General features: G+C 43.3%; 1 protein-coding gene across 1 annotated transcript in view; it reads left to right on the forward strand.

The window, feature by feature from the left end:
* The window catches only part of LOC141001168 (anoctamin-1-like), an 88,460-nt gene that overhangs the window by 10,821 nt on the left and 63,414 nt on the right, over positions 1-14,225 (forward strand). The window contains exon 2 of the mRNA XM_073472156.1: positions 9,579-9,971. Coding sequence (XP_073328257.1) covers positions 9,579-9,971 — 393 coding nt within the window. The remainder of the gene's footprint in view (positions 1-9,578; positions 9,972-14,225) is intronic.

A 14,225-nucleotide genomic window follows, 5' to 3' on the forward strand; every position in this document is an offset into this window, starting at 1 on the left:
TCCTCTGGAAACATAGGGTGGAGTGTTATTTTTCCTGCATATCTACGTGTTTCCTGTAAAAACCGGTCAGGTAGAGAGGGACTTATCGCGGATATTAATTGGTATTTACAGTAAATAAAAACATTAGCGTTGAATGTGAATTATGCCCCCCACCGTCATATCTCGACAAGCTAAGCTAAGCATGTTTTCATGTTTTTTCAGTAATTTCCTTTTATTTCCTGTTTTATTGTGGTGTTTAAGGGTGCACTCACACTAGGTAATCTGTACCGTGCCCAAGCACGGTTGACCACCAAAGTCCAGTTTGTTTGACTATTGTAAACGCTCCATACCGTGCTCAAGCACGGTACACTTTCTTGACCCTGGCACAGTTGGAAGACGCGTGCTTCCGCACGGTACGGTTGCTCAGGCACGAGCATAAGCCTGGGTGCGCAACATGGACATGAAGTATAATCATGCGTATTACACTGCCTTGCATAATCAAGAAATCCAGGAATGTGAGAGGGCCGTGTAAGGCAAGGCAAGGCAAGGCAAGTTTATTTGTATAGCACAATTCAGATACAAGGCAACTCAAAGTGCTTTACAGGGGCATAAAAATTACATTAAAAAATTTAAAATTGCATTTAAAATACATTAAAAACAAGTAGGAGGACATCAAGAAACAAAACATTAAAACAAGTTAAGAAATATGAAAGTAGGCTAAAATAGAAAATGTTTAAAAGAGACAAGAATAGAAAATAAATGTCACAGCGCAATTCAAAGTCTTAAAATTTCGTCAGTGAAAGGCAGTGGCAAACAGAAACGTTCAGCCTTGATTTAAAAGAGGTGAGAGTTGGAGCAGACCTGCAGTTTTCTGAGAATTTGTTCCAGATATGTAGTGCATAATAACTGAACGCTGCTTCTCCATGTTTAGTTTTGACTCTAGGGACTGAAAGCAGACCTGTACCTGACGACCTCAGAGGTCTGGATGGTTCATAACATGGCAGCAGATCAGAACGTAGTTTGGCCCGAAACCATTCAGTGCTTTATAAACCAACAGCAGGATTTTGAAATCTATTATTTGACAGACAGGAAGCCAGTGTAAAGATCTAAGAACTTTAGTGATGTGATTACTTTTTTGGGTCTTGTTAGTACTTGAGCGGCAGCATGCTGAATCAGCTGCAGCTGTCTGGTGGATTTTTTAGAGAGTCCTGTAAAGACACCGTTACAGGAGTCGAGTCTGCTGAAGATAAATGCATGGATAAGTTTTTCCAAGTCCTGCCGAGACATAAGTCCTTTTATCCTGGATATATTCTTAAGGTGATAGTAAGCTGACTTTGTAATTGTCTTAGTGTGGCTGCTGAAATTCAGGTCTCAGTCCATGATTACACCGAGGTTTCTGGCTTGGTTTGTAGTTTTCAACATTACAGATTGAAGCTGAGCAGAGACTGTTAGTCGTTCTTCCTTGGCTCCAAAAACAATTATTTCAGTCTTATCTTTGTTTAACTGAAGAAAACTCTGACACATCCAATCATTGATTTGTTCAATGCATCTACTCAGCGTTTGTATGGGATTATAGTCCCCTGGTGATATGGTTATGTAAATTTGTGTGTCATCTGCATAACTATGGTTACATATTTTGTTGTTTTCCATTATCTGAGCTAGAGGAAGCATGTAAATGTTGAATAGTAGAGGCCCCAGAATGGAGCCCTGGGATACTCCGCTTGTCATTTTCATCTGCTCAGATGTTTAATTACCAATAGAGACAAAGTAGTCTCTATCATTTAGATAGGATATAAACCAATTTAGTGCTGTACCAGACAGTCCCGCCCAGTTTTCCAGTTGGTCCAGTAGTATATTGTGGTTGACCGTGTCAAAGACTGAAATTTTGCCATTGTCTGTGTTTAAATGAATGTCATTGAGGACCTTGACTAGAACGGTCTCAGTGCTGTGATGTGGTTGACATCCTGATTGGAAGACGTCAAAACAGCCATTTATTATTAAGTAATTGTTCAGCTGTTGAAAAACAGCTTTTTCAATGATTTTACTTAGAATTGGGAGGTTTGATATGGGCCTATAATTATTCATTACTGATGTGTCTAGATTGGAGTGGTTTAATAACTGCAGTTTTCATGGCTTAGGGGAAGACACCTGAGAGGAGAGACATGTTGACAATCTGTAGCAGATCAGTCATGCAGTCTGAAAATTTTTTGAAGAACCCTGCTGGTAAAATATCAAGGCAGCAAGAGAAAGATTTCAAATGTCGTATTATCTCTTGCGGGCGTCATTGATTGGATCAAATTGTGTCATGGTATTTGAGTTGGTTTTAGGTGGACACATGGACAACACACCTCCTGTACCTGGTACGGTGGCACTGACCGCTTGTCTAATTTTCTGAATTTTGTCAGTGAAGAAGGATGCAAATTAATTACAGGCCCTGGTAGATAGATGTTCAAAGGCTACTGGCACCCTAAATTAAAAATCTAAAGTCTCTCTTTATAAATGTCAAATGAAGCTGGAGATTTGTTTTTCACCACCTGCGCTCTGCTTTTCGACATTCCTTTTTTTCCATTTTGACCAGTGTGGTATTTCTCAAAGGAGATTTTTTCTTACCAGAGACCACCTTCACTTTAGTGGGTGCAATGGAATCAATAACATTTGTAACTTTAGAACGGAAATGATCTACAAGGTCATTGACAGAGAACCTGAAGAGGGGAAGTGTGGAAGAGAAAGCCTCAATGAATATGTCACTGGTGTTTTCAGTGATGTAGCGCTTTGAGACAACCTCAGTTTGAACATTAGTGTACACAGATATATCACTCTCAAAGAGAGTAACATCAGATACCAGAACCTTAGAAATGTTCAGACCCTTGGAGATAACAAAGTCTAGGATGTGGCCCCTGTTGTGTGTGGGCTGCGTCACATGCTGAGTGAGTCCAAAGTTATCAAGGACACAACACAATTCTTTAGTCCATCTGTCCTCAGGTTTGTCGACACGGATGTCAAAGTCACCAACAATTAACACACAATCAAAGTCAGTGCAGATAAGAGACAGTAACTCAACAAGGTCATCAAAAAAATCCGTACAGTATTTACAGAATACTTACACCTCCTCCTTTTTTATGCGTTCTAGTCTCCCTTATGAAAGAGAAGTTTGGAGGGTTTGATTCAATGTGAACAGCTGTACTGTTATCTTGGTCTAACCAAGTTTCAGTTAAAAACATAAAATTAAGATTGTGTTTGATGATAAAATCATGTATTAAAAAAGATTTTCCTGAGACCTGATGTTTAATAGAGTCAAAACCAACTGTGCAATTTTTTGCGACAGTTTGTGGCTGACGAGGAATAGGAGCTAAATTTAATAGATTGGCAGATTTATTTAGGCACTTCCTGTTTCTCAGCAAATTCATAATTTTTCTATTACCCATGAACACAGGAATTGAGGAATTGGGGGGGAAACATTAATGATATCAACTTCGTAGCCTGGACCCGGCACTTATCAGTTAGAGTTAGTTGTATTGTCTACATGGACACGATGTGCTTTGCTGTTATCAGACTGTGGAGACAGAGGATGATTCTGAGGAGGTGGAGGGGCGTGATGACATTTCGGTGATGGTTGTTTCAAGCATGGCGTTGGGATGGGGGCTGGGTTGTGAGAGAGATTTAGGATATGGGATTTGGACGTGGTGTGAGTTTGATTCCAGCATTGACAAGCTTTTTCATCTCGTCCGTGAAATCCAGGAGGGGGGAGGAGGGGGAGAGGCTGACTGGAGAGGGCGGAGAGTTGGGTGGTGTTCGGGGTGGCAGAGAGTGGAAGTTTCCTCTTGTTGAGACCGGAGGGCACTCCTCTTTGGGGGGCGAAGATGGTGGCAGTGAAGACTCCTCCTCCTGGCACAGCTGTCTTCTCTGTTCGAAGCTTATCTCAGGCAGTAGTAGTTCTCCTCCCGAGGGCTGTCTTATCAGTTGTTTTGGTTTGTCTCCCCTGTTGTCCTTGGCAGGAGGAACTGATGTGTGGTGCACAGAGTAAAATATGTTGGAGGTTAACAACCTTACTCCTGACTTGTCATGGCAAAATCCTTAAAGAGGTGTCTGCGTTCCCAGAAAATGTTAAAATTGTCAATAAAATTCACTGATTGAGCGGCACACGTAGCTTTGAGCCATCAGTTCAACATCAACAACCTGCTGAATCTGTCATCACCTCTTCGGACAGTCGGTAGAGGGCCACTGACAAACACCACAGTATCGAGAGATCTGACTTTGCTCAACAGATCAATCAAGTCTTGTTTCAATACCTCATATTGTTGCTTCACAACATCACAGGCCCCTGTGTGTAAAATGAAAGATTTCGCTGTTGGATGTTCAGCAACGATGTCCAGAATTTTTTCTGAGATGTCAGAGGCCATATCGTTGGTAAAACAGAGTACTTTGGTGTTCTTCTTGATGTAAAAGCTGTTTACCTCCTTCACAGCAACATCACCCACAATCAGTGTTTGAGGCCCAGTCATTAGCTCTCTCTGTTACCCTTTACTTCTAGATTTGGTCTCATATATTTCGTGTTTTTTCCTGGTGTTTTTGGGTCGTGGGGCAGAGAGCTTGCGAGGTCTTGTGAAAGTGGAGCAAATCTTTTCTTCAGATGTATTTTTGTTATTTGGGTAGGTTTGCTCTTACTTTTTGTTTTCGCTGCTGTCCACAGCTGTTTCCTGCTTGATACGGGGGATGAGGAGGCACTCCTTTCAGATGACAATGCAGGCCAACCAGTCTCATCACAAATCTCAGGGCGCTGGGCTCTGCCTGTTACTCATTCTCCCATATCCGAGGGAAACGATTTATCTTTAGGCTTTGCGCCAAGAGTGTTCCAGCAAGGAAGAATATTCCTGGGTTTATTATCCAGTCCACAGTACTCCTGTTTCTTCGTAGCATTGTTGGGGTTAATTAGCCGTGTGTTAGCAGGCTCTTGTCTGCTGTTCTGATTCATTGGAAGAGTAGATTTCTTCCCACATAGTCCATTCACTTCCACATTTACTTCTATCTGGTGGACCTTGGTTTCCAGCACAGCAATTTTTTGAATGATTTTCTGAAAGTCGTCCACAGTAAAGGGAGGCATTTTGATGCTAGTTAGCTTTAGCTGCTAATAGGCTTGTGCTACTTTGTAGGCCTCGTTCAGAAAGTACTGAAGAGTTCGGAAAAAATGTTGGCAGCAGCCTACTTTATCTCCAATTAATTATACTCCCAGTGGTTTTGTAAATATCCAGGAGTCGCTGCCTGTAATCTCTCAGTGAAGACAAAGAATAACTGTGGAAAAAAGGCAAGCAGAAGCGAGAGCAAGCAGAAAAGCATCTGCACCCAAGCAGATACAGGAAGTCAATTGACCAAAAAGACACAAAATAAGCGACAAAAAAGTCAGTAAAGTAAGTCACACCCTGTTTTGAATACTCAGCACTTTTGCCTAGCCCTTGTGATTTGTTTGTCTGATCTCTCTGTGAATTTCCTGTGTGCTGACCCATTTTTGGCAAGTAAATTTAACATTTTGTCCAGGTGAAGGAAGCTGTGAACTACTGCTGGTCAGTAAGGAGAAATTGTAGATTCAGTGTTTAGGCATTCTGTGAGTAAAGTTACTTGAAATATTTAATCCTGTATACTTTTTGTGTCAATTCTGGTGAAACTGCTGAAGCTGAGTAGCTATCAGTGAGTTTTGGCCAAGTCAGGTGTTGTATATAGGCTTGATTGCAGGGTGGAGCTAAGCCTGCATGAGGTAAATCTAGCACATATGGGCTAGTCACTACAGCGTCAGCTGCAGCATCAGGACAGCTGAACGAAGACTTAGGGAGTCTCTCTGCGGGAGTCCATCGAGAGAGTCCAAGCAACTCACTGTCCACCACCCATCGCAGCCATGAGTCCCACCCAATCCCAGTCAGGACATCAAACTGGAGAAGATTTCACTGGTGACCCATTGCTCGAGGCTGTAACCCAGCCAATCTCTGTTACCCAACATTCTCCACTGGTACTGAACTTGAAGTACTAGGGGGGCTTTGGAATTGACAGTTGGAAGTCAAGAAGGCGGACACCATTTCAGCCTATGCCTCCCTGCAGACTCTCCACTTCCTGGCCCTTACGGAGACCTGAATCACTCCAGCTGCCCTCTCAACTGCTTACTCATTCTCACACTCCCCGAGACAAACAGGTCGAGGAGGAGGAACTGGACTCCTCATCTCACCCACGTGGTCCTACCAGGTCCTTACACTCAACCACCTACCCAGATCTGCATTTAAATTCCACGCTGTCTCTGTCACCTTTCCTTTCAAGCTCAACATTGTGGTGATCTATCGCCCTCCCAGTCTTCTCTGCGACTACTTTGATGAGATGAACGCCCTCCTAAGCTGCTCCCCTGATGATGGCACGCCACTCGTTGTCCTGGGTGACTTCAACATCCCCCCAGAGAAGCTGCACTCATCTGAATTCATCAACTTCTTCTCCACATTTGACCTCACACTCTCCCCCTCTCCACCCACCCACCGTGTCTTCACAAGGTCCTGTAGTACCTCGGCGCTCTCTGTTACCCCGCTCACTGTGTCCGACCACCACTTTGTCGCTTTCTCTCTCCCCTTGAAGTCCACCACTTTCCTCTCCCCTACACCTCGCATGGTCACCACCCACCGCAACCTGAAATCCCTCTCTCCCGCCACTCTCTCCTCCACTGTTCTTTCCTCACTACCATCCAAAGAACAATTCAGGCCATATTCCATCTCCTTTCAAGACAGCTACAGTAAAGCCACTCCTGAAGAAACCCACCCTAGACTCCAAATCCTCCTCTCCACTCTGGCTGAACTTGGCATCGTTGACTCTGCTCTAACCTGGTCCACATCATACCTGACAAATCGCACCTTTCAGGTCACGTGGAATGGCTCCTTGTCCAAACTCTGCTTTCTGGAAACTGGTGTCCCTCAAGGCTTAGTACTAGGGCCACTTCTGTTTTCACTATACACTAGATCACTAGGCTCTGCAATCACATCACATGGAATCTCGTACCACTGTTATGCTTACGACACCCAACTGTTCCTCTCTTTTCCCCATCCTCCAATACCCACCTTGCAACACGCATCTCGGAATGTCTGGCAGACATCTCCGCTTGGACACCTGCGCATCATCTCAAACTCAACCTTAGTAAAACTGAACTCCTCTTCATCCCAGGGAAAGACTGCCCTCACATGGACCTGTCAGTCACTGTCGAGGACGTCACAGTATCGCCTTCATTGACTGTGAGGAACCTGGGCGTAATCCTTGACAACAGACTATCCTGCACCCCCAACATCACTGCCGTGGCCCAATCCTGCAGATTTGCCCTCTACAACATCCGCAGGATCCAGTCTTTCCTCACAAAGGATGCAACGCAACTCCTGGTCCAAACGCTGGTCATCTCCTACCTGGACTACTGCAACTCGCTCTTGGCTGGATTCCCAGCCTCTGCGACTAAACTGTTGCAACATATCCAGAACGCTGCAGCGTACCTCGTTTTCAATCCACCCAAATTCTCCAATGTGACCCCCCTCCTCTGTGACCTCCACTGGCTTCCTGTTGCAGCCCGCATCCAATTCAAAACGATGGTGCTGGCCTTCCATACCGTCAACGGAACTGCACCCATCTACCTCCAAACACTGGTCAGACCACATGCCCGAGCACGAGCACTTCGCTCTACTACATCAGCTGGCTGGCTGGTACCGCCATCGCTAAGAGCAAACAAAGGTTGCTCAGCGAAGGCTCTTCTCTGCTCTGGCGCCCCAGTGGTGGAATGAACTCTCGACCAATGTCAGGACAGCAGAGTCACTCGCCATATACCGCAAAAGACTCAAGACTCACTTGTTCAGACTTCACCTCGACCCCGCATAGCATGACTCCCTCCTTTTTTTTCTACTTTATCGACGGTTTCTTCTTGTGACAAATGTACTTATTGTAAGTCGCTTTGGACAAAAGCATCTGCTAAATGCCCTAAATGTAAATGTAAACGTAAACTTGATTTTTACATAAAACCTGAACTGTCTCTGAGTCATGCTATTGGGTTCCACCCTGTGTGCTACATTGTGTCACCTGCCATGCAGCTAGCTGGTAGCTGACTGCCCGACTGTGAGGTCCCAATGAACATGGTTGATCAAGTGATAGGACTTGTCAAACACGGCAACATCCAAGACTGCCACTGTGACAACAGGGAATATAGTACCAAGGTGATTGTCTTGCCGGATTTGCCTCCTGACAAACTGGGGCCTAACATAAGTCAGCTAGTAGGACTGCTAACATTAGATGCCTGACAAAGCAAGCGGGTAACTGTCTAACAGCAGCTAGTACTAGATTTCCTGTTTTCAAACTTGCCACAGTTGGCCTGGGGAGTCTGTGTTTGGTCTGGCACCGGTCGTGTTAACTTGGGGTCTGGTCAGTTAGCTGCTGTTAGTAGTCACTTTGACAACAAGTGAAGCCATCTGTTCATGAGAAAATCACTATGGGTTCAGGCAGAGCAGTCGGAGGACGTTAGACGGAAAACCAGAAAATATTGACTACATAAAATATGATCCAGTTTCACCCAAAATTTGAAAAGAAAGTGTTTCTGAGGCTCAACCCCAGAAACACTCCAGCTGCATGTTTCTGACATAAAATCTGAGCTTTTTGCCACTCACTCAGCGCTTAAAGTTGAAGATTGTTTGATGGTGAATGACATGTCGATACTTCTTGAAACTGTATTATGTATTATTGTATTATGTACATGTGACATTTTGTTTTATAAGATGAAGACTGAAGTCTGAATTTTGATATGAAAATACAAAGTAATGGATTTTTGGATACATTTATTTTGTCATATTGTTAAGTAGGTGAACAGTGTGACCACAGATGTGATCTAAAATGGTTAAAAAGGTATTTAATTTCAGTTCTACTTTAACATTGTTTCTCTTTTCATCAAATTATTGTTCTTCCACAACAAAATGGAGATTATGATTCCATCTGCATTGTTTGTTGTCCTGCTGGTTGGCTGTTACAGATCTGGTCATAGGTTATGTGTTATGGTTATGCAGTTATGGGTGGGTTAAAATTTGGAGTGATGCAGGGCTATCAAGTATGAACGTGGATAAGGCTTGAATGAATCAAAGAGCTGTTGGGTCTTGGTGGAGGTATGTACTTTACTGAGTGCCGTTCTTCTTCAGAATGCTTTTGAATAAGAATTTTTAAATACAAGGTTACTGCCTTCTGGGTGTAGTCTGATGAGGTGTATAATCTGCTACTTTCTACACTTTCTGTTTTTATGACATGTATGTGATGAGGAACATGACACACACACACAAAAAAAAACAGAAACTCGTCCACTGGCAATGTGATAGAAGTCAATAGCCTGTTTTAAGAGTTAAAAAAATCCTTCATATATTCACTAATGTTGGTGTAAAGTTGTTGTCAATTGCACGTAAGTGTGCCTAATTAGCATGAGCAGCAGTAGCTGACATAAAAAAGAAGCATTCCGAGTCGCCCCGGCCTTTTAAACAAATTTGCTCACAATCGCTGTTGCCTACATGCAGTTTCCTCTGTCCTTAATTATGACCTGTCTCTGTCTGCCCCCATGCTGTCAGCTGCTGAAAGCTCTGACCCCAGAGGAAAGCACCCATTGCCAGCACGGTCTCTACTTCGAAGACGGTCAGCGGCGTGTCGACTACGTCCTAACCTACCCTTTGAAGAAGCAGGCCGGGGGGCGCTCCTGCCGACAGTCAACGCACCTGCTCACTGAGAATGCTTTTGCCCGCAGCCTACGCCGTGGCCCCCATCACATCTCTGAACATCTCCGACATTACACAGTAAAAAGGGCAAAAGACTCATTGTCCCCACCGTCATCACTGAGGGCCAACGCGGAGCTGGGATGTCCAGGAGAGACCTTTGGTGGCCATGAGGATCATAAGACATTCAGGAGGGAGGAGTTTGAGGGGAAACTGAGAGAAATGGGACTGGAGCTGGAGAAAGATGAGGACGTGAGTTTACATCTTTATTCATTTATTTTTTCCAGAAACACTGTCAACTCTACCTAAAATATATTTTATAATAGTGTCTGTGATGTACTTTATGGACACAAAAGACATTCCATTTACTAATATTACACAGTTAAAACAGTGCACACAAGGACAATGTAATCAAGTAGGAAACACTATTGGTGGGTTTCCATCCTCTTGTTTATAATGCTCTTTTTCAATCAGTGCAAAAAAGGGAAAAAAAAATGGAATTCTTGGAAATATTACAAAAGAAAATTTTAAGTAGAGCTTCACCATGTATCAATGTATCACTATGTACAATCTGGCCACCAGTAATGCCATCCCTGAATATTCAGCCACGACATTAGCAAACACATGCAAGCACCAGGAGTGGATTACAACAGCTGGACATATTCCTGATTGTAGCGCTATAACAGTATGCCTGTGAAAACATTACGGGCAGAAATAGTCAGTAAAATAACAGAATCTTGTTTTATAGCTTATCAGCACTGCCTAGTTCAGTCATGCTCTCTCTCTCTCTCTCTCTCTCCCTCTCTCTCTCTCACTATACTCGTGTCTGTGGATGCGGACATGTCCATCCCTCTCCTCTCACAGTCTGTAAATTCTGTATTATTATGTGATTATTACAAGAGATGGTGTTATGAACAGGCTACTTGTTTAACCCAGATAAAAGATACATACAAATACTGAAGGTACTGAAGGCATTATTCTTTAACTGCATCTCCCCATAGGTCTTGATATCATCCCCTAATCAAAACAAACACAACCCAAATTATTTTACACAACTGTTTTTGATATTCCTATTTAATCTGAACAATAATGTGTAGTACACAAGAAGGCTTACAGATGCAGCCGCCTCAATTTTCCCCTCCCCTTTCCACTGTAAACATGGCCATTAATTCAATTGCAAGGTGTCACCATGAGATGGTGCTTCCTTCACAGAAAACATACACAGGATAAATACCCTTTAAACCTAAACCTTATCCTTCTACTGCTTATATCTCAGAGGCAAATATTACACATTTCTTATTTTAAAGCTTTAGTAAGTTTAGTTAGCGTTAGGCCTACTGGTTACTTTACTAATTTTATTTAGATTTTATATCAATAATCTACTGTAAAGTTGTGGCTAGGTTATATTATTATAGGTTAAGCCACCCAGCAGTATATACAGTTATAGAAAATAAGTTAATCTTTTACCTGCTGCAGCCCAAAGGTTATGAACACATTAATGCATCAATAGTTGTAATTCGTGAGTATATTATACATATATTATTCGGAAATGGACCATTTGTTTATTCAGTTTGTTTAGTCATGAAAACAAAGACCATGGGTTTATTTAGTTTATTTAAGCACATAAAATCAGTCAATGAAGATGTTTCTCTTGTGAGTAAAATTTTCTTCCCGGAAACTACATAGTGCGCTGTAAAACAAGGTGGTGATGAGCAAACATGAACCACGCTCCTATTCATTAGCTATTTCTCTCCTAAAATGTTTTCAGAAGCATAGTTTGGTGGCCTGTTTAGCTGTAATACCATGTTGTTTGACACTAGCTGCAGAAAAACACAGCCCCTTTTCTCTGTTTTCTCTGGTTATGTAGCAGCAGTTTCAAAAATATTTGGGTCTTTCTACTGAATAGACAGCTCACTTTTATGTAATGGCCATCTTAAAGGAACTTGGGGCAGGAATTGTGAAAAAATAAACATGCATTTTAAGTTTTTTAATGCTAATGGGTGATGAAGCGTTAAAAACCAAAAAGAATGAGCCCACCCACGTATCTCTCCATTGCCTTGAACAGGCTGTGTGCTGCATAATGTACTGCAATTCAGTGTCCGAATTTCCCGCACAGTCTTGCGGACGTGACGTCAGATGACGCTGAATGCGCATCCTTGGATACGGGAAGAAGACAAGCGCGGTGGACCCAAACTAGTGTTTGGGTGGTAATGGATTCTGCTACGGCCAGCAAACGACCCACTACCACACAAAGTCCACTAAAAAGTCATACTAAGAAGAAAACAAAGGTTTTATCAGCGGCATGTCATGAGTCGAAACGAAATTACGACCAAAGCCGGGCTGGCTCATGGAGGCAGCTCCAACTTGAATTGGGACTGAAAACAGATGCTGACATGACTCATTTCCTAGTAACCAGGTAAGAAAACATTACAGGTCATGTTTAGAGCTTGATTTGAAAATCATATGAGATCACAAGGACTCGGAGTGACCTAAAGTGCAAAGTAGCGTTAGCTGCAAACATGTAACTTAGTCCACCGCTGTGTAACACTGAATAGTTACAGACTGCGCATTTTCCACGGTCCTTTAGTTTGAAACCAAAGAGTTAGAAATATGTCCCTTTTATATATGGGACCGAAAGCCCAACCTGTTATCTGGGAGGTGACGTTAGCAGCTGGATGTAGCCACAGGCTAACGGTTTGTTTGTGTCTGTGTAGTAACATTAGCCGCTTACACACAGCAATCCCGTATTAAAGACGATATTTCTGTCCCCCAATAAGCCGTCTTTGCTTTCGCCTTTGCCTTTTAGACCGTAACGGTAAATCGCCGCGCCTGTGTGTCGCTACACACAGCAAGCCGGCTTCCCGGCTTCTTCGTGTGTGTAGGGTAGAGGTCTTCGGAAAAACCCGACAGCCCGAAAACCCAAGGTTCCGACCCGACCTGGCTCGGGTTTTGGGTCCATTCACAAGAAGTGACTCCCGGGCCGGGTCGGAACCGGGAGAGTTTGTCTCGGGGCTCGGGGCTCTTATAGTGAAAGGCCAGGTTATATAGTACCCGAGAGGACCCGGCGATTGGCGGTCACAGCTGTGTGGACTGTAGTTTGTTCAGTAAAAAAAAAATACATTTGAACTAGACTGTTGTCCCCTGATGATGGATAATTTGTATGTCATTTTCACAAAACTCTCACCACAAGAGGGCACTAAATAATTGACTCATGACTGTCACATTCTGATAATGACGTCAAAGGTGAAAGTTCAAGCAAAAGTTAGAGCCTAGGTCAGGACTCGGGGCAGTTAAAAATATTGTTTATTAACGTAATGTTTTGGTTAACGGTTCAAAATGGTTAAACAATTGAGTTACCATAGCGTGTTGTTACCGGTATGCTCTGCAAAGCACAATGGAAACTCCAAAATTATAACGTTAATTAAACAAGAGAAAATGTGTTCTACTGACCGGTGGATTAGCTTTAGCAATGGCTAAGAAGAAGGATTACAGTACATGATCATCTAAACAAGAAAATGACGACGTGGATTTATTTTTGTTTACATCACGTTATGGCCAGGGGGGCTGGCAGTGCCCGCAGCAGGAACCAGGTAGAAGAAGACTACGTTTAGGTAAGAAACAGAAAGTAATAAAAACAAGTCTTATTTAACACCAGACAACTTGTATTAAATCATAAAGCAACTCGGGCATTTCGGGTCCACAGGTTTTTTAGGGTTCGGGGCTGGTATGTCACGGTTCTATTCGGAGCTGGTTCCGACATATCTCGGTGCTGCTCGGGTTCGGAACTCAGAATTATAATAATAGCTTGGGGCCAGTCGGCTCCGGGTACAATTTTCACGGGTCCATTTGGGTTCGGAACTCAGAATTATAATAATAGCTCGCGGCCAGTCGGTTCTGGGAACAATTTTCATGGGTCCATTTGGGTTCGGGTCCATCAAATTGGACCCGTGAAGACCGCTAGTGTAGGGGATAAGGCATCAGCTGCACTGCTGTGAAGAGTTCATGCGCGCTCCCGCACTGGCTTGGCTGATGGCTGCAGTTACCATAACGGCTGCAACGGCCGTCGTGTCACTATTGAGTCTCATTTCTTGATCCTGCCCCAAGTTCCTTTAAAAGTACCACAAAAGTAAAAGTTAGCCTGCTCATCAAAAGTTTCATCAGAGTTTATTAACCTCTGTTTTCATAGTACATAAACAAAATGGCAGGGACTTCTGGTACACAAGCTTTCTCTATTTTAGCTAAGTACTACACTAAAATGGTTCTTGGTTTGTATTTTTTCAGCACAGCCAGGTTTTTAATACCATTATATCGGAGTTTAGTGAGCGTGTGCGGCAGCTCTCGTTCTCGAGATCTGTCTGAGCGCTTTGTGTCTGTGGACGCATGCTGACAAAATGCAGGACGAAATTCTCTAGTTGATTCAACAGCCCTGCAGCCGCCAGATGAGCGTGGGGGGCTGGGAGATCTGTTGGGATGGCCATTGAATAAGAACAAAGAGATGCACTGTAA

The sequence above is a fragment of the Pagrus major genome, chromosome 8 (assembly GCF_040436345.1).
Source record: "Pagrus major chromosome 8, Pma_NU_1.0".
Lineage (NCBI taxonomy): Eukaryota > Metazoa > Chordata > Actinopteri > Spariformes > Sparidae > Pagrus > Pagrus major.